Source organism: Coloeus monedula (genome assembly GCF_965178545.1).
Source record: "Coloeus monedula genome assembly, chromosome: 19".
NCBI classification, from domain to species: domain Eukaryota; kingdom Metazoa; phylum Chordata; class Aves; order Passeriformes; family Corvidae; genus Coloeus; species Coloeus monedula.
In genome coordinates, this window is record NC_138799.1 from 6,578,020 (window position 1) to 6,602,049 (window position 24,030).

The 24,030-nt window shown below is 41.6% G+C and overlaps 1 protein-coding gene across 1 annotated transcript in view; it reads right to left on the reverse strand.

The window, feature by feature from the left end:
* CA10 (carbonic anhydrase 10) overlaps positions 1 to 24,030 on the reverse strand; it is a gene marked incomplete at both ends in the record, with an annotated part of 185,804 nt that overhangs the window by 94,621 nt on the left and 67,153 nt on the right. Inside the window, one exon of the mRNA XM_082294323.1 lies at positions 16,992 to 17,134. Coding sequence (XP_082150449.1) covers positions 16,992 to 17,134 — 143 coding nt within the window. The remainder of the gene's footprint in view (positions 1 to 16,991; positions 17,135 to 24,030) is intronic.

Consider the following 24,030-nt stretch of genomic DNA (forward strand, 5'->3'; position numbering starts at 1 on the left):
GGAACTGGGTTTGAGAACAAAGACTCAAAGTGGAGTCCAGCATAACATCAAAGCAAGCAGTGACAGACACACCTCACTACTGCACAAAAACTCCAGTCTCACTAGAATTCCTGACTTCTGTGTAGCCCTGTGTTACAGAGAAGAAGGAGAAGAAAGGCTTACTGGAAAATAGAAAAGTAAAGCTGACATAAATTGTGTACTGAATGCAAAGGTACAGGGCCAAATACCTTGCCTTGTCTTTAATGTCCGGAAGTATTTTTGCATATAAGGTGTTTTACAGTTATTGACAAGAAGTTTGCCAATTCTTACTCAGTAGAAATTATGAATTTACTACTCCCCCGTGGGGTTTGCTTTGTGATTTTTTTTAATAATTGCCTTTAATTTAGAATTTTGGCTGTTAAGTGGCTTTTCTATGCCAGGAAAATTCTAGTGACTATCTTATTTTTCAATCAGGCTAATTCATTAAATCATGGTATTTGACTAAGTAATAATTTTTCGCTTCCAGTGATTTCTCAAGCCCACACTCAGCATGTTCTACTGTAGAAACATAGATTTGATAATTAAAATTATATTAAAATAATTATAGCTTCACTGTAGAGGGATTCCTTGTGGAACAGGGGCATATGATACCCCAGGAAAGTCTGGTCAACCCAGAATGGCTGTGGAAAAACCCCTGAACTGGCCCCTGGCTGCAGGCAGGCCTGGAAGACACCTGGCAGCAGGCAGCCTTGAAAATCCTTGGCGAAGTTATACACTGGTCGGCTCCCCCGCTGCTGAGAGGCTGTCTCGTGGGAATAGGGCGTGAATCTTTGCGAAGTAGATATAAGTTGGTGTAAGTAAACAATAAGGTGGAGAACGATGCTCAAATTGTATCAGTGTTCATGTCGTTACTCTGGCTGGCTCCCCTGCACTCAGGACCCTCCCCCCCCCCCCCGCAAAACTTCGCTATGTTATGCCAGTTTTTATGCATTAAACTATTTTCTGTTTCAAATATGTGTGGCAAAAATCAGGGGTTTTTTACTCCTTAGCAGCATTTATACTATTTAACATATTGTCCTGGTTTAAAGGACAGGTGTCCGCCAAGGCAGGCGGAAACCTGCCTTGGAATGGAAAATGGGACCCCCTTCCCTCTAAATTAATAGAACTTTGAAATTAGCGGGCTTTCAGGCAAAGACACGGGAAAAGGAATAGCAGTTCTTTACATGTGTATACATGTATGTGTGTGTATAACAAGGCAAACAAACAGCAGCAACGTCAGCACCAACCACCAGAAGCAGAAACCCGGCAGCAGCCTCTCCCGGCCGCAGCGCCTTCCCCTCGCTGCAGCTCCGCTCGCGGCCGCCAGGGGCGCTGCTGGCTCCCGGCCGGGCAGGGCGGGGGCGGCGATTCCCGCGCCTGCAGGGGGCGCTGTGCCGCCCGCTCGGCCGCCTCTCCACACGGTGATGGCGGCTGGACGGCAGGAGGGAGAGAAAAGGAGCTTCCTTTGCAAACCCCCGGGGCAGCCGGTCCCCGTGCCCCTCCGGATGGCGGAATGAGCTGTAGCAGGAAACCTCGGAGAAGTGGTTGAAATGGCGGAGGTGGGCACACCAGGGGTAGCAAGCAAATACAGCAGAAACTCCGCAGCCCTAGCAGAAAGCCACGGGGTGTCCGGGCATCGGGTTAAAACGTAGCAGGAATCCCTGAGGCAGCGGCAGAGCAAGCGGGGCTGGGCAGGGAATCGCTCCCCTGGGCAGCTGAGCAGCGATGTCTGGTCCCGGGGTCAGGCTGTGCAGAGGGGGCGGCCCTGGCAGGGGACAGCGTGCTCCCGGTGCAGCACGCACTGGCTCTGGGCTCCCAGGCAAGCAAAGGAGCAGAGGAGCGAGCCAGCAAGGCCCAGTCACAGGGCCGAAGGGAAAGGAATAAAGAAGAAATGGGCAAAATCCACATGGCAACAGTACCTCTCGTCAAAGGCACCGCGTGGCGTGGCTGCTGAGACGATTGCTCCTCCAGAAGGAAGCAGCCGCCCCCCACCCCCAACCCTCACAGCAAATCCCAGGCGGGCTCTCACCCATCATGATGCACCCGGAGCTGGGGCGTGGGGGCTGTGGGGGAAGGGGATGTGACCATTCCAGACACAAAACCAGAAATGAAACCAAAAAAAAGGATACAGGATAAAAACCATCCCCAAGACACGTAGCCACCAATTCCTCAACTAGAACAAAGACTGTTTGCTATCCACTCCCAAATACTTTCCTTTGATTGCCAAGAGCTGCTCCACTGACTGCAATGAGATTCTGTGTTAAAGTAAAATAAGCAAAATGTGGTTAATGAAAAATTGAGCCAGTGAGATGTTGTTATAGGCGGTCTGGCTTTCATAGGCTAGTTGCATGTTACAAAGTTAATGAGTTGCTATGTTGGGGGCCGAGTTTTCATAATTGGAAGTTGCTATTAATTAAGTCATGTTGCATGCTGATGTGCCGGTGTAATGCCTTGATGTAACCACTAGATGGGGGTAATACGTGAAAGGACTAATGGGAAGAATTTTCTAGAACCTCACCACAGGAATAATGACATCATTCCGGACCTGGACTGGTGAACAAGTCAACCAATGGGATGGACTTGTTAACAAATGACTGGTCAGAAATGCACCCTGGGACGAGCCAATCAGAGACACGCTAGATGGACCAGTCAAAGAACGGACTGAAAAATGAACTCAATCCTGTCTGAAAAGAGGCTCTAAGAACTCCTCAGGTGCTCCCCTGGTACTTGTCTGCTGAAGGAGCACCCAGTCTTGTGCGCACTGTTTACAGTTCTGCTTTGGCGTAGGGATCTCTGGACTTATCTCAGGGTCCCGTTCTCAGTTGTGCCTAATAAATCAGTTAACCTGCTAAAGGTGACTAGGGCGTTAATTACTATATGCTGCATCCTCAGCTTCAAAAGGTTGTGAAGAAACTCAAATCCATACACAAGAGTGTTCAAAAGTTCTGAAATTAAAGTTAATTGCAAACACCAACAGGCCAGAAAAAAAATTCTCACTGGTCTCTGTAGAGTCAGTGCAGAAATGCAGAAATTCAAGCAGAGCAAAAGGAAAAGGACTAAACCTTGCTGTTTCAAGGAAAAATATTACCCGATTCTTTTTAGAAAAATGATGAAACATTCTGTAGGTAGGCAGGGCATCTTAAAATATAAGTTGGGCAGTTGTGGCATAAAAGACCTACTCATTTCAATGTGTTACTGACTTCCAGGAAAGCAGCATACTTACCAGCGTCTGGTTCTGGCTCTTCACCTGCATAGAATGACATAGGCTTTATAATCAAATACTGCCAGCTGAGCCAGTAAGAGTCAAAGACATAATGCTTGTGATACATGTTTATGTTGCACAAAGTTGCAAAAATAATTAAATAATCTTGATTGTTAAAGAAAAAATTATATTAAGTATATTTCACTGCGCTTCTAAGATGAATTAGGAAGAAAAAAATGAGGACTACTGAAGCAAGAAATATTGCAGATGCTAAATAAATGATTTAAATATGAAGTCATTAAGGGTTTCCATAAATTCCAATCTATTATGAAAAAATATATTTCTAGTGAATGATTTTACCCTTTTACCTCATCAAATTCACTGAAAGTTTTTCTTGCACCTTTAGTTTACGATGCATGTACTCTGAGGTGTCACAGACAGTCTGAACTGCTTTATATTCAAGAAACAAGGGGGGAAATTAATTTCATTAAACTTCAGGCATCTAAAAGCTAGGTTTTTCTTACTTAAGAAAAGCAGGCATTTCCGCAGGCTATTCGTAGATGCCTGTGTTAAGCAGATGAATGCGAGTTAATGTTTCTGGAGAAAAATAAGAATTAAAGCAGACAGGTTCTGTTCAACAGACAGACTCAAGGCAGTGCTGACTGACAGAGCTTCCTGTCAGTCCTGCATAAAGCAATCCATGCCTTTATCCAGCTCAGCCTCTCTCAGATTTTGTGATGAAAACGAGAAAGAGGGTGTCCCTTGCACACAGTCTGTGTTCAATTCTCACTGACTGGGCAAGTCTTGTGGAAGTGCCCAATTGATGCACACACAACCAAGATGTTGAATTTTTGGTCAGTCAAAAGCCCTAAGCAGCCACAAGTCCTTTGCTCGCTCAAAGAATCATCTGTGTCGTGAAGCCACCAAAAAGCCCAGTGACAATTCCATTTTATCCAACTAACTGGGACTGCAATGTACTCACAAGACTCAACCTATATATTACAACTAAGTGACAATTTTCACAACTGGCCTACTTTAGATGGAAAAGTTTCTCCTGCACTTTTGAATATATGAGTAGGAATTGCTGAAAACCAACCAGTGAGTGCTCAGCCAGTTCAGACTTTCTGGGTAGCTACAACTGCCTCTCCTGTCCTTGGAGTAGCACTGGTAGTATCATATTTGTTCCTAAATCTTGCTAGAGAATGAATTAAATTTACAGCTTAACCAAGCATGAAATTATGTTTTCAATAATAATTCAATAAAAGCTGCATAAGCTGGGAATAATTACGTATCTCATTGAAGAATCCAGTATCACCAAAAGTGTCCATTTGAGTCATTAAATAATATGTGAGTGCCCATCTGTAGTGCACCAGGACAGAAAGCTGATAGCCCAGTCAGCTTCAATGAGCCAAGAGAGGATACAGGTCATGAAGCTTATTGACTGGGCTCAAAATACCATAAAAAGCCAAAGAAATGTAACTTTCATTTTGCAAAAAATTGCAAAATATATCTCTTTAATGCTTTGTGGACTCTTGCTACTATGGCAGATCCTGAGATTGAGAACTATCTTTCTCATTCTGGAATTGCTGTTCCAGTTCCCTTCTTGTTTGCAGTTAGTTTCTGCCTGCTCTAATTGGGAGCTGGTTCTCTTGCTCTCTACAGCAGCATCATTCTTTTTCATAGCATTTGATGTGCAGAACTACCCTCTCTATCTGTCTTCTCATGCTATTAAAAAATGATTGCGGTCAGACTAACAGTAATATTTATAAAGTTTGTTGTAATAATTTGACATACTCAATATTTCATCCAGCACAGCTGGTTTATTCTCCCATTACATCCACCAGATGCTGTAATACTGTTCCTAATTTCTGTGTGGAGTGTTCGGTTAAATGTTGCTGCATGTTCCCACACCAGCACAGCTCTCTCTCTCCAGCAATCACCTCCACAGGAGTACCAAACCTTCTGAAGATAACAGATGGTATCTCGCAGAGGCAGGAAGAAAAGTTCAAGTTTTTCACTCCTCCCAGTAGTTCCTCTTTTTAGGAATCTCTTCAGTTCACTTCACATCCCTTTGCTCGTAATTAGTTATGCAGGGCACAGTGGGGCATTTAAAAAAGGACCAACATTACTAGACAAAGGATTTTAGATGTTGAGACAATATGTGGTTTTATAGCTAAAGGGCTTTCAGGAAAAGACAAGTCTAAGTGGAGGAGAGGATACGAGCAAAATCCGTTGGTCAAAGGAATACATAATCCTTTAAATGAGATAATCAGAGAGCCCAGAACTAGCTGAAAAAATATACTGTGAAATACCTCATTATTAACTGCACTATCAGACATCTGGGAATGAAACAGGTTTTCACCCAAAGAATAATGGAGATGCAAGTGAAACACTTCCTGAACTGTGATGATTTCTGCGTTCTGACCTAGTACCTTTGTAGGGGGTTAAGATTTTTCCTTTTGTTTTGTTCTCTCCTGGAATTTTTGTCCCATCTGTTGCTAAAAGACAATAATGACCAGTACTTAAGAGCAACAAAAGATGTGGCCAAGAGGGAGGGGGATTAGTGCAGCTGGCTGCACTATCATAGCAGAGGGGTATTCTCTTGGGAAGGGCAGAGGTACTGCGAGATTTTGGCTGGGGGTGAGGGGCTGGGCTCAGCTCCTCTTGCTCTCTGGCTCTCAGCATCAGAGGAGGACAGTCGAGCTGTTGCTTACTGCAGGGAGAATCCACTGCCACAGCCCAGCCCTGGACTGCTTCTTCCTTACTGTGGATGAGCCCTTGCTCACGAGAGCAGTTATTGCACTGGGACCTTTTTGATGTCTGATCTGATTGGAAAGGACCCTCACCACCTGCTTGGGTGCCTCAGGGGAGAAACCCGGGACCCCAACCATGTCCCCTTCCCGGAGGGTGCATCGATGCCCTGGCTGTGTGCAGCAGAAGAGAGGCCCAGCTGCCGCTACCCAGCTCCGCTGATTTCTGCCACTGCCTCAGGCTCTTTAGCTACACTCTAACGCAGCACCTAGTGTCCGCCCAACCCCCGCGGCTCCTGCTGGGGCTGCGGAGTTTCCTGTTGCATTTTGTTTGGCACCCCGGGGGATGTGCCTGCCTCTGCCATCCCAGCCGCTGCCCAAGGTTCCTGCTGCAGCTCATTTTTCACCGTCCAGCCCAGCCGCCATCACCGTGTGGAGAGGCGGCCGAGCGGGCGGCACAGCGCCCCCTGCAGGCGCGGGAATCGCCGCCCCCGCCCTGCCCGGCCGGGAGCCAGCAGCGCCCCTGGCGGCCGCGAGCGGAGCTGCAGCGAGGGGAAGGCGCTGCGGCCGGGAGAGGCTGCTGCCGGGTTTCTGCTTCTGGTGGTTGGTGCTGACGTTGCTGCTGTTTGTTTGCCTTGTTATACACACACATACATGTATACACATGTAAAGAACTGCTATTCCTTTTCCCGTGTCTTTGCCTGAAAGCCCGCTAATTTCAAAGTTCTATTAATTTAGAGGGAAGGGGGTTCCATTTTCCATTCCAGGAGAGGTTCCCACCTTCCTTGGTCTTTCAAACCAAGATAACCTTGTAGAGGTTTTCATTAGCGCAGCCTTCAATGAACAAACATATTCTAGAATTTGTGGTGAGGAAAATATTCATAAATGTGTTTCTGATTTTACATTTTTGGCTTATTTTGTAGGGGATGAGGGGAAACGATCAGCAATCCAGGCAGCCATACACACAACACAACAGTCACTGAGAATGAAGGATTGGTCCTTTCATGAGGATATTATGCCTTCCCTTGCAGAGGTGAGCATTCATCATGAAAATGGTTTCAGACTTCTCCCTGCTAAATATTTTCTCCTCTTTCCTTGCACTCTTTTGGGAGCAGAGGAAAAGGAGGCAATGAAGCAGCTGGACACATATAAACATCTTGGCGATATTTGCAGTGATATTCTAAGGGGAACTGAGCAAACCTTCAACTTCAAACAGCATTTAAAGAACATGACATTTGAAAAATACCAGTCCATACAAATACGCTGCTGTTTGGGCAGAGGTTTCCCCCAAGCCATGGGCACGAATGCAGAAATGGCCACTGTGGCTGGCTGGATGAGCTCCAGAGCAGCTGTGCAGTGCAAGCTCAGACACCCTGTTTTCATAACTTAACTGATTCCTCTGCTGGTTCTCTGAGCTGGCTTTGGTACTTCTGAGCAGATTCCCTCGTGCCCCTTTGGCCTGTGAGCCTTGACCATGGAGCTAGGGAGGATTTTGGCTGTGCCCTTGCTCAGGGTAAGTCCCACAGTCCTTACAGTGTCTTTGCACTGCAGTTTGCAGCAGCTCTCAGAAGGCTTTGTGCTGCTTTACCTCCCTGACTGACATTTATCACAACTGTAAGGAAATAGCAGATCATTAATGAGCAAATGCTGTAGGATTTTCTAAAGCTAGAAGGAAAACTCCTTAGGGTGAGAGACTCCTTAAGATTTTTATCCAAGGAATGCTATATTTTTATTAATTTATTAACTTCATTTTGCTTATGATGGTGAGTCCTCAGTGCTGTGCTCCCTGAAAGATACTGAAAATGATGCATTTCTGCTGGAGAAAACAGCAGCCAAACACTATTGTGGTGATGTGATCAGTGGCAACCTGCAGGATATGCAATTTCTTCCTTTAATATACATCTACCTGTACAATTCCCTGTTTGTCACTTAACTCCTTAGCTCCTGTCTTCACAGACACTGCTTTTAGTAAGTGCCTATGATTAAATATACTGCAAATAATTCATTGTAATAGTAACAAACTGTTTTGGGAAGAGTTTCCTATTTTCCCCACGCAAATTCCATTATCTCCTGGCCAGTTCATCCAGCTCTGACAAAGAAGAAATCTCAGTATTTTGTGAAAATTGGCTAGAAGAAAAGAGCAAACCAACTTTGTGCTGAGGACCAGGCAGGTAAAACTCCATAATACAGAGTATTATAGAGTTCCTGTTAGTAGCAGTCAACTGGGCAGTCAGCAGGAGCATCCACTGGCACAAAGAACTTGGAAATAGCCACAGCATCTTCTGCCTTTGTCATTTAATGAGGGGATCTGTGGAGTAGTGGAGAAGTGATAATGGGAGACAGAGGCTAAAATGAAAGAAGCTAAAATGAGATTCTGTAGAAAACCACACTGCATTATTTCTTCTGCTTATGGAACACTCTGTGTTAACAGAAGACTCGTCACAAAAAGACCTCTCAAAAAATCAAACAAGATACAAAAATCACATGTAGCTAGTTCAGAGACTTGGGAGATTAGGTTGAGACAAATGGGTAAGTAGGTGGCACAAAACTTGGTAAGAGGAATATTCTGTCCAAAACTGGCATACATCCCTTTACTTCCGAACAATATTCTGTAAGTATCCATCTATAAAAGAAATGTGGTGTAAGCACTGTGAAAAACCTGGATGCAACATCCATCTGGTCATGGGTAGCCAGTGGTTTACTTGCACTGAGGTGGTTTCTAATAGACAAGACAAAGTGCCAAAGTTTTAAGCCTGGAGTTGAGATTTAGAGGCATGGATTTCCTGTTGTGGTTGATGAATCCAAGGATCTCCAATATCACTGCCTTCTATCCATGCCAAATCCATCCTGGCAGGGAGGTTCAGAGGGCAGAGCTTCTGTCTCCAGCATTCAGTATGTCCCTGGGCAACATCAAACCAGGAGGGCTCTTTAACAGTGTTTCTGTGCTTCTAATTGAGCAATACCCAGTAAATAGCCCCATATCTGTCCAACAGGGATTTACATCCCAATCTATCTTCCAGCTACGGAAACCACAGCAGCCCTGTGGTTTTTAGTACCGCACTGAAAGAAGCGATCACAAATGTGTATCTGCACCATTTGAGTCACTCAAAAGTAGCTATTCATGTCCATCACATAAATAATATACTTTACCAAACAAAACACACAAATACAGTTATTTGGAAGGGCTGTGACAATATCATAAGTACATCTGTATGATTAAAAACAATTCACATTTTAATCCTTTTTTTTCCCCTCAAAGGCTTCTTTGCTCAGTACATTTGAACGCTGCTTTGAGTAGAGGTCTTAAATAGTGCTACCTGATACAGAACTAGATGAAATACATGGTTAAGACTAAATACTTAGTGAAGGCAAAGGATCTTCAAAGGAGCTTTTAAGTGCCTCCTCAGCACAGCTGTGCTGCCATTGGCATAGCCCTGGAAGATGCTGGGATTTAAAGTCATATCTGTGATAGGTTTCTCTGCACTCTTTGCAGAGTGGCAGGAAAAGGGGGACTGCAGAAATGTGAGTGCACAGGTTTAATTCCATCAGCAGCAAATTACAATGTTGATGTGCTGCCTCCAGCTGCTGGCTGGGGCACAGAAGAAAGGATAAAGGAATAAAGGCTAAAGCCATTTCTTTTTTCTTTTTAAGCATTCCTTTGTAAACATCCACAGAGAGCAAAGAGACACAATTTGTCCTTATTAGCCCTTGCCCACTCTTCCCCTTCCCCTTCCTCCTCATCCCAGTGTATATCCCAAATGCGTCTATGTGGCAGCGTGACATGTTCTGGGAAACATCCTCTCCTGTTGAACAGCCTCCCTGAGACAGGTGGCACCGAGTTGTTACAGTGAATAAGAATGCAGAACACATTCTTCTTCTATGCAAGCTTACAAGAGAAAATGTTTATTTTCATCTCCTTCTTCACATTTTCCAGTTAAAACAAGCTGCTCAGTGATTTTTGGCAGTCAAGTTAAACTTTCTTCTCTTATCTTCCCATCATAAAAGCTAAAATTTCCATTGTCAGACCTACCCTGGTAGTTTGGGTCTGTTTGTTGCTCAGGGACACAAGCAATGACTTGATAAAAAAGCTGGAGGTAAAAATGCTTATTTCTAATGGATTCAGTTGGAAATTACATAACACAGACAAAGAGTTACTGATTTAAACACTTACCTAAGTGACACAGGGCTACCACACACCAACAGTACCACTACGAGCTCTGAGTCTCTGTCACTTTCTGTACAGGAACAACACATCCCAAATAAAAAAGGGTACATGCAAAAGGATTATTTCATCTTTCCAGTTTTCTTCTAAGGTCTATAAGCCCCTGTAACACACACTGTTATAGTAAGAACAGTTTCTTACCCCCAATTTATGTACATTTTCCTCCTCTGCTGCAGAACCATGTACTGATGGTTTCCCTCAGCCTGCTGGATGACACACAGCTTAAATGTTTCCACTGCTCCACCCTCCAGATCCCAATTAGATGAGGAGCTGCTGATCCACAGATTTGTTTTTGATTATTAGATACCGTTCATTGACGACAGTTTTTCAGTTTTTCCCCTTAAGCTCCTTTCTAGCATCTAATCCTAAAATACATAGTTTAATTCTTCCATCTATAAGCAAACTGTGCCTGCTTCAATTTTCAACCATCACAGATTAACAGTTCTGGGAGGAGAAACAATGAACTTGCACTTCTATCCAGCACCAAACTGCTACTCAGAATTGGGAATGGCACCTTTTTTACCCTGGCAGCAGCATCATTTATCTCACAACAGAGCTGATGTGTGTCTCACACAGTACCTGTTCCAGCTGCAAGGCAGAAATCCCTGCTGAATATGTGGTGATTTCTTGATTTAACCATTTTGGATGAAAGTGAGAAAAAAAAAAAAAAAAGAATCTTTTCCCTCACTTCGTTAATGGCTACGTCCAATTTGTCAGGAACTGAGGCCCTGACAGCTCCCACTTCACAGCTGCCACCAGAAATCCCTGTGCCTGCTGTTTGCCGAGCTCTTTGGAAAGCTGGATCAGCACCCTGCTGCCACAAACAGCTTCAGTCAAAGTGTGGCACCTGCCCAGATGGGCAGCTGACACCTTACACACATTATCAAGTCCCCACTTATGTGCTAATCCACACTTGCAGAATCCCAGAGCCATTTTAGACACAGGGGGTGGCAGCCACATAGCAACGTAGCTACTCAAAGTCCTGAATGGCACCATCCTAAAGGATGGACTGACCAGAACAGGTAACCAACAGTTGCCTTCTGAGAAGAAAAAGAAATCTCCAATGTACAGAAATTGCAGCCTTTTGCCATTGAACTGCAGACACAAACTTGTAAATGCTGAGGTCAGGATTTACCAGGAGGAGAGGGATATGGATTCTTACTAATTCTGTTTGGCATGGCAAGGGTTTTGCCTCCTGAACTGGTGGCAGCTGAAAAACAACCCTGGACATGCCTGCACCTTCCCCAGATATCCTGACCTTGATAATATGCTTCAAATTCTGTGTACAAAATGACATGGAACATGCCCATCCATTACAGTGGGCTCTCAGTTAACAACATTTCATAGATATTGTGTCAAAAATACCCACTTTAAGTAACATATTATTATATTTTACTACATTTCAATATGTCATACATTTATTAATGTTTGTAACAAGAAAAAAAAGCAAAGAATCATCATTTTGAGTCCAGGAAATGTGTTTTAACAGTGCTAAAATACAAAACTATATTTCATTTAAAGCATATGGTGTGAGGAGACTCGCACACCTTTACTACAACAACAGGATCAGTGTGAGAGAAAAAAATCTTCAGCCTTTTTCGTACTAGTGACTACAGCCCTAAGTAGAGAATCACGTACGCAGACAAGGTATATGTTACTTTTACTTCTGCAAGGCTTGAAATAAATATCTAGGTTTATAAATAGACCTAAGTGCAGGATGAAATAAATCCAAATAAGATACTATCCATGCAGCACACGGTGTCTATTAGTAAAAAGGAAAGGGGCATTAAGCAGTGTGGGCAAATGTGAAAATTCCTTTGAATATATCAAACTGTAGCTAGAGGCCAGCTGCTGCTCCAATCTTTTTTTTCTAAGTCTCATCATTAGGGACTGAAAAGTGGAAAGCAACTTATTGAAATAAACATGAGGAGGGACAAAGGATGGGCAAGACCTTTGGCTGGGATCTGTTAGCTCAGCTTCAATAACATCTTTAACCTTCTAATGGATCTGCTGCCCAGTGTCCAGAAAAGCAGATCCTGTTGATGTTTCTGATTACAACCACTGAGTGCATTTCCAGGGACAGCACAGGCACCTGTGCTAGGACACCACGGACTGCTTTGAATCACCATGCAACTGCAGCTGAGAGACAGTAACACGTGATTTGAAAGGTCCTGCTGCCAAATTGAAGTCGTATCCCGAGCGCAATGTGAGGCTACAGTGCTGTTTGGGGACTGAATCGCTCTCCAGGTCTAGGATCTCCCAGGAAATTTCCCACGACAGAGCAGTGAGCTTGTTTTATGGCACCAGACAAGATAAAATGTCAAGCAGAGTAGTTACACTGGAGCAAAAAACCCCTTTATGCTATGAAGAAGCTGCAGATGTTCTTGTGCCTGTTCAGGACTCATTTCATGGGTGATCTGTGTCAGAGACAACCAGAAAGTGAGAACACACCAAGATGCCCATCTGAGACCTCACATATTCCGAACTGATGCAATCTCAAGGACAACTGAAGCAATAAGGAAAGAGAGGTCCCAGTATAGGGTAAGATGTAGACCCTGAATGTGTTTTTCCCTATGCACAATCTACTAACAGCAAAATCTGCAGGTACCTCTGAAATAAAACGCAGCATTTTTGTCCTGTTCTAAATTCCATGATGAGGGTGAATAAACAAATTACTTTAACCTGCAGGTTCCACTACCAGGTCACTCACTAACACATTCCAGAACATGCAGAACTGCAGAAGCATTAGGAATGTTAAAAAAATATTTGAGCGGCAGTACTATGTTTCATTTTTTATTCATTAAAGTTTCTGATGTTTGCATCAGACTTTTGACTTTCCAAAGCCACTCTAAATCAAAAATCATATTATTAAGACCTCTAAAAATTTATCACAAGTCAGTTTACAGATGACATTGATGTCTTATTGCTATCCATTCCTCCTGGACCATTTCTAACAATTCATTTTTTATATTCCTGCAGTGCTGAAATATGGTTCATAGCAGTATCTGTCCTTTTAGTAATCACCAAAGCAAAGCTTGGCAGTTTTCATATATTGCACTCTTGAGAAAAATGCTAGTAATACTCTGAATTGATTGAACAGCATGGAATCAGAACTAGCTGGCACAGAAACCATTTAACTGATTTCAATCCATAAATCTCTTTTCTCCTACCCTGTTTTAGTTTAGAAGCTGCTAAATGTTGCCATTATATTGTGATGCATAGAATGAACCAATTATTTATAAAGATACTAATTTAAGTAATATGTGATTGCATTCATTAATGCTCCATGTGAGCAGGCAGATGTGTGGATCTTGCTGAGTAACATCCATTTATGCACACTGAGCTATAGAGAAACAGTCCTTAGCCAGCAGACATCAATTCCTTTTATTTCCCCAGAGGTCAACAACAGGTATAATGTCCTTGCCTACCTTAAAAATCAAGTAGTTTTAAACAGGACCTTACCTGCTTTACGCAACAATTTCAGTTCTTGAGTGTGACCTACAATGATTCATAAGACGTAAGGTCACTGATGTGGCAAGGTTTAATTAATTGGCAGGGATGCACTTGGTGTCTAAAGCAAATGCTGCTGCTCAACATGTTTTTAGGAGAAAAAGAAAAAAATAAGTATGGCCAAGAACTGTAGTTCATTATTAAGGAATTTTAGAAATGGGGCTTTTGAAATTAAGTCCAAAGGGAACCAGGAGACCAAAGACAGATGGGCTACAGAAAGGCAAGGGACAAAATCTGGGGGACCAAAGGCAGAGGTCTTGCAGTGCTGCACAGAGGAAGGAATCCCAGCAAAGGACAAGGTCAGTGGGAAGTGGGGTGGTTTGTTCATCCACCACAATCATCCATGACAGGCTGGAAATCCCTGCTTTGGAGACGGAAACCCACTTGCTTCCTGCCTAAGTGTAAGATACTCCGTTGTGCTGATTGCTTTAGTGCTTAAGTGAATCCAAGGCAAAAAGAGCAGAGAAAGTAAAGGGTACCATTCTTTGTGACATGGAGGAGTGTGATTTGCAAATGAATAAGGGCTGGCATTGTTTATCAGAAAGGGCTGTTTATCTGAAATGGGCTGCTTGCTAAATTCATTAAAATGGATAACCAAGAGACAAAGCTGGGCCTGAGAGAGAACTGGAACCTGGGGAGTTTCCTCAAAAGCAGCATTTCTTTTGGGGAATTTATCTGCATGTAAACTCATTAAATATCTTGTGCTGAGATTCTGGATCTTGAAATCCAATTATCTGTATCAATGACACTCAAGACTTCAGGACCTGAAAAGCCACTTTCTCAGGAAATGAAGAATCACACATACAGAATAACTCAGAATAACATCTGATGGTGCTTGAATTGTAAATGTGTGAACTGATACTGCCCTGCAGTCGTTGGCCAGCACTAAAAGCAATATATCACTGCTCCCCACAACCTTATTGCAAAAAACTGGATCAAAGAGGTATAAGTATTTGGCAAATAGCACTGCCATCCCTTTTTCTCCTGAATAGAATGGGAAGAATTTTCTTCTTAGCCTCAGACCAGAAGTAACCATTAAGTCACCTGCTGTGTGACAGGCCACAGACTGGGCTTTCCTCCCCTTGTAGGCTGCAGGGTAGGAAAACAGTGATGTTGTCCTTCATACCCTCCTGTCAGACCATTTCTTCTCTTCAGGAAAAAGAAAAATATTGCTTTATTTCCAAGCAGTCTAAAAAATTGTAGGAAAGTCTCAATCTGGTTTACTAAAAGGCTTCCACTACTAACACTGAAATAAAATAAACTATCTAAAGGAACCAGAAAGGGATGTGCTTAAGTGGAAACTTTAGACACAAACTCTGTAGTGGAATGGAACAGTTTTGGTCTGCCAAGGTGTGAGAAGGGAGAACTAAACAGGTAACTGGTTTACAGAAATTAAGCAATGCTCCCCACTAAAAATAAAGCCCAGAGGAAATGAGTGGCAAGGACTGAAAGGGGTAAGAGGAAGTATTAAGACAGTGATCATACATTGGTCTTGGATTCTGTTCCTGTGAGTGAGCCACTTCTGTTCCTCAGAAGTTAATTTCCAAAGTGAAGCACACAAAGTAGAAATGTTGCTTTCAAAATCAAATAAATATTTTTCAAACTCAGATAAAACTGAACTCCTAAATTAATAGCAAAAAAATTTTTAAAGAATTTGAAGTTACTGTTCCAAGAACAACAGAACTGAGAAATATATTTCCTTCCATCTTGCTCTCTTAGAGCTTGAGTCTCCTCCCATCCCCTTTTCCAAAAGAGGTTTATAATTGTGACTCTGTGTGCAAGTAGCTGTCTCTCTTGTTCACTGTGCATGTAAGCTAGCTTATTATAACTTTGATTTGAAACCACATCAAATCCCTTTTTTATTTATTCATCATTTTTCTTAGGATCAGTTCCACAAAATCCTTTCATGTACAGCATAATCACAGTTAAGTCTTGTCTAAGAAACTCCCGGGCTGCCATAGCAATTGGTTCAGAGCTCTGAGAGCTGAAGTGCTTCAGCCCATATGAAACACACCTCTATTTTTAACATACAAAAAACATTACTGAGGAAGGGAACACAAATATACTATCTGCCAAATCAAATTCTCACTGAAGCCTTAACTATGAATGAAGAATTTTTATTAAGGCATCGAAATTGCAATCTTTTTCTCAAAGGAGAATTTGGATTTAACCATTTTGGAAAACTCTCTAAGACAAATCACACCAAGAACAAATCCTGGCCTTGTAACATGACAGAAGGTCATCAGTGGCAGTGTTTGTGAACATGGTAAGAACCTCATTACTGATACAGCATCTCCCACCTTGTTAGTGCCTCCAAATTTTATCAACAATCAGACATTTGCTTCACTCTGAGCTGCTACAAAAACCCAACTGAATTCTTAGAATTGCTGGAGACACTGAATATTTTGAACCTCCTGCATTTGACTCACTGACAACTTCCACATTCTTGAATTTCATGTTTGTCATTCTGTAATTTAGATATATAACGTGACGTGTAAGTCTTTACGTAAATAGCAGAGTTATTAAAACTCTGAGGTTTTGTTTTTTGGGGGTTTTTTTGTATCAAAACTAAAACCCTCCATACATTTCTGTTTAAAAAGCAAAATGTATATATTACCTTGAAATTTGGGCCAGAGTTGGAAGCATTACTGTCCTTCAATAATAACACCACCACCATTTCATGATTTCTGTGATGAAGCCCACATCAATTCTGATGTATTTGCACATGTGCCACCAGAACCTCCATGTACTTCCACAGACCAAATTCCTAGAATGTCACGCTGTTTCCAGCAGACACCTTGTTTGTTCTGACAACAAGGTTAGATAAATGATTTTCAGATAACCTTTTTTTGGAGTCTCTGCTTGCTCTGATATTGTAACTCATGGTGCCTCTTTACCTGCATTGGTCTGTACCACAGATTGGGTAAGAGACAACTGCATGGAACAAGCAATAAATACTTTAAAATACCATTTTAAGCACCCCAACATAAGAAAAAGCAACACAGAACCATTATAAACAAATGACTATTGCCAAGACTGCTAACAGGTTCAAGATGTTCTATTTATAAAATAATTTCAGAATTGAAATATCAACCCTTCAGCTGGATAAACAGAATTGATTCATTCAGTTATTTCAGGAGTATCTTTAATAAAAACACACGACATTGTTATTCTGCCTCAGAGCTGCCAGATAAAAGTATATGCTTTAGAAATATAAAATATAGCAAAGGTTTTTTTAAATCTACCAAATCCATTTATTTTGTACACCAGAACAGGACAGACCACCTACCTTTCTTCCCCCTGTGTTTAGGCGAAGAGGAGTTAGGAAGGGATCAAAAATCATATGGCTGGTTTCAATATTGACAGGTGACTGCCTTTTCCCAACAGAGCAAAGATTCCAAGCTGAGTTCACCAAACCCCAAAAGGAGGGCACTGCAAAATATAAGAAAGTGCAAGTTTAAGGGAAGTCTGGAAAGACTGGAGCAGTACATGCCAGGCAGATGGCCAGGTAATTAAACTTGTCAGATTGTCTGCGCACATACTTTGAAACTGAAAACAGGCAAATTCATTTTGCATTTGAAATTTAAAACTTCATACACAAAGACCAAAACATATGGTTTCATATAGTTTTGTATCAGGAAAGAAGGTGGGTTGGTTCTTTTCCTCTTAGATATAATCCCAGGTTCAATAATAAACAGCTCCTTTGCTATTACAGAATATTTACTGAGCAGTAATTCCTATTGCTCAGGTCTGTTAATAAACTTCTTTATATATTTTTAAAGTTTTGTGCCTGCTTTGCTTTCTCCTGCTAGTGACTCACTAGTCCTTATGCTAACTTTGCATATATTCCATGTGTCCTTGGACTGAAACTCTTCTATTCTACTCAACTTAAAAAAAAATACTTAAGATATTTAGAAAAATTCATTAAAATACACAGAAATGTTGTAAGAGAAACACACACTGTGATACTGGAGAACAGGACTGCTCTCTAGAGGTTCTACCTATTTCTGTTCACTCAGATCTTTCTTTACATAAAGTTTTGATTTAAAAGAAATCTTGCTGGAGAAGTCATGCTGTGGTGGTGAGGAAGGGTAATCCTTCGCAGGGCATGCAATGGCCTGGAACAAGGAGGAAACCCTGACTCGATAAACTGAGTTCCTTCCTGCTTTTCCTAACTGGAAAAAAAAAAAGTAATGTAACTACATATTGCTTCTTATCAGGGAACTGCAGCTGAGGGTCCCATTGCATCTCACCTGCAATTTACAGACAAGATCAACCTGGACTTCTCTTTGGCTGCTGAAAACATTTCTGTAAATGAGTAGAGTGCAACCACAAGATACACAAAGAACACATTCAGATTTGTGTCTGCAACTTCAACCTTATCAGAACTGGTCTGTAGTTTTGTGTAGCAGCTGGAAATTTCACAATCTTGTTGCGAGTCTTTTGACTTTAGTTTTTTCTTTTTGCATATTGCTAAAAGTTTTCATAGCCTTTAAGCCTCAAAGCATTCTTCTGATGTCCAAACTGTGTGTGACAAAGCCTCCAAACCCAGACTGGGGAAGGCTGGGGCCCTGGGGCAGGATAGGTGCTTTGCCTGGTGGGTGGAGCTGAAAACAACCCACCTGGGCAATAAAAAGCTTTTTTTGTTGCTGTGGTTAGTTGGATGCAGGACTTTGTAGTGTGAATGTTTGCTCCTGATTGCAGTTTTTGGCTCCTCTAGTGGGAGCCACATAGAATTTTGGCTGGATTTGAACCTCACATTTATGTTTGGCTTAACACATTGAGAGGATAGTCCTTGGAGGGGAGAAAGGTGGAAAATATGTCTGAGTAGTGTAGTCCTAGGAAAAGGGTGATCTTGGTGAGCATTTTCCTAATGTGTTTCATAGAACTCAGTTCTTTTTGCCTTCAAAGTTTGGATGTATGTAGGTATAAAGCTTTGGTTGGGTTAATCTGTATTTCCTGTCACTTTTCTACAAAATTAGATATACTTTCTGGGGAATTCTTAGGTGGCTGCTTGCACAGCAAAACCTCCCTGTTAGTGTCTGTGCAGGAGTCATGGGAAGTGTTTTGCAGCTGTTGAGTATCTGCCTGCTCCAGTAGCTCAGGTGTTATCATCTACAGATGTTAACTCTTATTACAAAATATCTGAAAACTCAATTTTCAGGTTAAACTCTTTCTTTCTTGGTGCCAGCCTGTCTGTGCCCACAGAGGGTGCTCCAGGTGCAGGTGAATTCTAACAGCCATAATCGACATGGTACAGCCAGCAGAGCTTAAAGCTGCCTTACATACAAATTTTATGTGACTATGTGCTACTAATACCTTATATTTGCTGGTGAGTTACCTTTTTTTTAACACCTGAGAAAGACAACTCAGCAACTCCTCTTAGGATGTACTGCATGAAAATCTCAGAGGAGGGATGATAGTGGAATTCTTTACAACCATGGGAAAGCAATGGTCAGGGAATAGCACCCAAAATGGGTGGAATTGCAGGTGCCCATATCAAATTGTGTCAGCAGTCTTTTATTTGAATAACAAACCCTGTGTGCCGCCAAAAAAGGTCAGATGGAAGGTCCTTAAAGTAAGTGAAACTTTGTGTGATCTGAAAAATAAATTGGCAGTAGGGTCTTAAAAAGTTTTTTGGCTCCTTTGTTTGCCCTCCCAGTCAATTCCCATTTCCACTCTGGACTGAGAAGCCTAGAGAAGCTCACAGAATATGCTAAAAAAATAGTGCTAATGCTCTGAAATTGAATAAAATTAGTGTAATTAAAACCAAACCATCTCACAATTACTTGTGCTTTTTCTGAAGAGAAATACCACAGTAGCTCACTTCAGCTTTTGTAAGAGAGAAAATCCCTTTTATACAGATGCCTAAAATAAAAGTTTAGGTTAATTGAGAGACCCTGGTTTCCCCTGATAAATCCTCCTGTGGTGTTATTTAAAAAAACAAGTTAATGAAACTGTAGAGTTGTAGAATCAAGGGGGAAAATATTACAAGGGGAATCTATTGCTTCAGTGGTTTCTAGTATTACTAAAAAACCCCATTCTGATAAGAAATATTCCTGGAATTGGTCGAAAACAAGTCTTCAGCAAGTTTTTAAAATAAATAAAAAACCTAGACAAGGGTAAGTACAGCAAAACAGCAAACCAAACAGGTCAGCCCATTACCTTCAAGTTGATAATAGTTAAACAATTTATGATGTAACTGGGATTGACCTAGAAAAGCTGCACTGGAAAAGAGCTGCTAGGAGGGGATGTTTAACAATGCTATTCCTGTTCCTGACAGGGAACCCTGCATTCTGTGCTGTGCCTGTCACAATAGCCTGGAACTTGAGGAGAGGGAGCTGCAGAGTTGTGGTGTTGCCCTGCAAAGGTCACAGCTGTCACCAGACATGTGAGTCTGAGCTGAAATTTTTGATTCCTCTCTGAACACCCCAGACTCGAGCTCCAGGACCTCTCCAGTCCTGCTGCTGTTTCTGGGCACACAAAGAGAAAAGTTCCCCACTGCTGCACTCACCCCACTGATCAGAGTGACTCTGCCTGTGCTTCAGCCCACGGTTAATTAAGGATGACTGACTTAGACACTGCACACCTAAGTTAACTAGAGGATGGGGATATTAAGCAATATTAATGTCTGATTACATTTAATTAAAGTAATTAGTGCTGCTGCTTAGATGCCTAAAGTGATTTAAAAGTATTCAGAACCGTAACAGAAAAATCTAAGAAGGTTCATGTAAGAAACCAAGGCTTAAATTAAACATACATACTGAATTAACTGTTTAGTCTGAAGAAATTAGGTATATGAATGTAGGAAAACATATAAAATTATTAATTATTTTTTATTCCAGTTTGACTAGCAGACAAGGTTCTACTTGGGATTAAGTCATTAATGAAACAGTCTCTCCTTTCCCACAATTAGGTTGTATTTCCATAAAAATCTACTCATGTGTGGAATATGCTGCTTTTTTGTGCGTGGACCTCTGAAACATTTTAGACAGTTCCTGTGCTGTGCAGGAGCTACTGTGACTCCAGTTTGCATGCAAGCCACATACCAGCTCAAAATCTCATTTAACAAGGTGCTCCAGCTCCTGGTTATTGTACCCAAAGCCTGAATATAGCAACTGTGTCATCTGTACTTCCTCTCTAAATCCCCCTAAACTTGCACTGCTTGGAAGCTGAGTTGCTGCAAGCATGTTCCACACACATCAGGTCGTAAGTTTGTGTCTGACCAATGCCTTCAACCTTCTCCTAACAGAAAATTCAGAGTTTATTTCCTCTGTATGCTGGCACACTGAGGATAACAGATTTGTGTGTGTGTGTTATAAGGTGAGGTGAATTACTTAATTTTGTACCTGTGCAGGAATCTCTGACATCTTTATTCAGTCTGTATCTTATTGCAGCTGCGCTCTTTTCAATTTACTGGGAACAATTTATATTGAGATAAATGAAGACGCTTGAGTATCAGCATGACACAACAGGATGAGAGATTCTGATGGCTTTTACCAAACCTATGCATAACAGCAGTGAAATAAAAGCAGCTAGAACAATAAAACAAGGATTGAGAGCTACTCTGGTGATGAGTACCAAGGATTTGCTGAAATAAATACGAGCCTCCCCTCTCCAGAGGAAAGCAATGAGGGAATGATGTCCCAGAAGGATGTCCTTCCATTGGGACAGCAAACTTGCAGATAAGCAGAATGGTATTGCCTGCAGGGAACAGTCTGCATTTGTGCTGAGGGGAACCAGCAGTTTCCCCAGGATGGGAACAGGGGTGTGCTGTGTATGACATCTGAATTGCTTGACTGTAATAAAAATTATGCTGGACTCAAAGGTCTGGGTCCTGGAAGGACTGTGGACAAGCATCCTGTGTGAACTGACTGGGTCTGAGCAAGGCAAGGACTCTGCTTTAGCAGCAACTATAGAAGCAACACTTTTTGCATCCAAAAAATGTGTAGACTTGGTGCTTGGGGCCATGGTTTAGTGGTCAGGCTGGGGTACTTGGTTAAGGGCTGGACTCTATGACATCAGAGGTCTTTTCCAACCTTAGTGATTCTATGATAGTATAATAAGTATCCCACTACACTGAATTCAGATCTCTGTAGGAAGGAAAAGCCTTGTGTAGTTGATTTTTATGTAACCCAGTGAAGAACTAGATAGAAATGAAGAATCTTATTTAAATGGACACCAGAATTAAGGTGTTCTGGGTTGTTCTGAGCCTTTGTTTAAACAGGGAAAAGAAGCCAGAAAACTTCAAATTCAGGAAATAAAGGAGGTGGCTGGAAGTAAGGGAGCATCTTTCAAAAAATGCTGTCCAAATAAGAAATATGGAAAAGGTGATAAACTCTGACCAGTTAAATATAAAACTAAAATAAGACATGCCAGAAGAAGATATTGAAGAACAATTTTCTAAGGTCTTAAAAGCCACCAATAACTTTTCTAGGAGTATGAGAAGCAAGGACACTGCCTGCGTGTGTAGGACCAGCTGGTGATCAGGCTGTAAGAGCAGCACAGGGAACATTATGTGGCACTAAAGCTGTATCAGTTCTTTTCCTTACTGCTCACAAAAAGGTGCCAAGGGATGTTCCCACACAGGAGCTTCTTTATGGGGAATGAATCTGAGAAACTGTCTCAGAATCAAACATCAGAAAAGTGACTTCTAGTATAAACAGATAAAATGAACAAATTAATTCAGGTCAGACAGAACTCTAGGATGAATATCACAGTGATGTGAACTGCCAAAATCCTTGCTTAAAATCTGCATCAGGCTTGGAGAGACAAAAAGTGGCAAATGTGATCCAATTTTTATGGTGTTTATTTTTATAGATGCTTGTTTTTCCCAAGATATCTGCTACTGATCCCTGTCAATGACATGAGGTGGAGTCTAGGCAAGACAGTCCTGTTATTTCTGGTTTACTGCACCAAGCCTGTAACTTGCAAGAGCACAGATTCTCTGAATTTAAGTTTCTCCAGAGTTCATGAATTTAAATGAAAGGTGTCAACTTATCCATGCAGCACATCTTTGTTTATATTTTTAAGCCTTAGCACTGGCCCTGGCAATGGCATAAAACAGCATTAGATTGTATTTGTGCAGTGATTATTCTTGCCCTGTGTAATTACTGGTCCCTCAGATAAAATCTCAAGCTACTTTATTGTGGGAATTGGAACCACAGAGAGAATCAGTAATCTATGTACATCAATAAAGCAGTCCATTAATTATTTCCACCTACTCAGCTTGAAGAAAATTATCATACTAATGCCTCTGGATAGCCACATGACCTGCTCTGCCTCTACATAAAAGCCAAACGTAAAGTCATAAAGGCATTGAGAGATAAATCAGGGACACCAAAGAAATGACAGAGCATAGAATGGCATTCATCTCAGTAATTGGTCACAGAAATCTCCAGACTGCAGTAATACTAGACAGTATCACAATGGCTTCAAATTTGAGAACTGGAAGTATTCTGATTTCTTTTTAAACAGCAAAGGGTTGATAGCTGAAATATATCCTCCAGAGTAAGACAGCATTGCCATTATTCAAAAGATAGTAAAAAATTTAAACATTTTCATCCCTACATCTTGAAACATGTAAAAAATTAAAATTTTGAAGAACTCCAGCAGCATCATATTACATACTGCTAATTCCATACTCATAATTCCATACTGATCTGTTCAAATGTCATTTTCCCTCTGTCTGAAGGATTCTCAATGACAAGAAGAGTTCAACCACTCCACTGGTTAAATGAGAGATAACAGAAAACTGGAAGGGGAAAATGAGGATTTAAGATTCTGGAAAGATACTGTCTTTAAAAAGTGGTAATTTTCTGCTATGCCTTTAATAGAGACATCATGCAATGCCCTCTTCAGTTTAACTTTTAAATTATGGCTGCTTATTTATGCCTAATTAAGCATTTTCTTAAATTAAGAGTATTACCTGGAAAAAAAGTATTTAGCAATCACAATTAGTGACCTCTGGCCCTGCAAAGCTTTTGCTTATTTTTATCTACACATTTGGGATACAAGTCTAGGACATGGTACCACTCCTTTCATTACAGTGATTAAACCAGACTAATTCACTTCTACAAATTATGCTAATCTTGTGGTAAAGAGTAGCTGTATAACAGCATGCAATTACATTTTTCTCTGCCACACTGTGGTGAGTTCACACATACTAAAGCTATACAATCAAACACTACTTTAATGCTTCTGAAAAATACAGGTCAGCTGCTTACAAAGATGTTTACAGATGCTTTTCATATTGTCTTTTCTCTATTGCATTATTCATATGGCAGGAGGAGGAAGGGGCACCCATAGGGAGAGGTATATCCACGTCC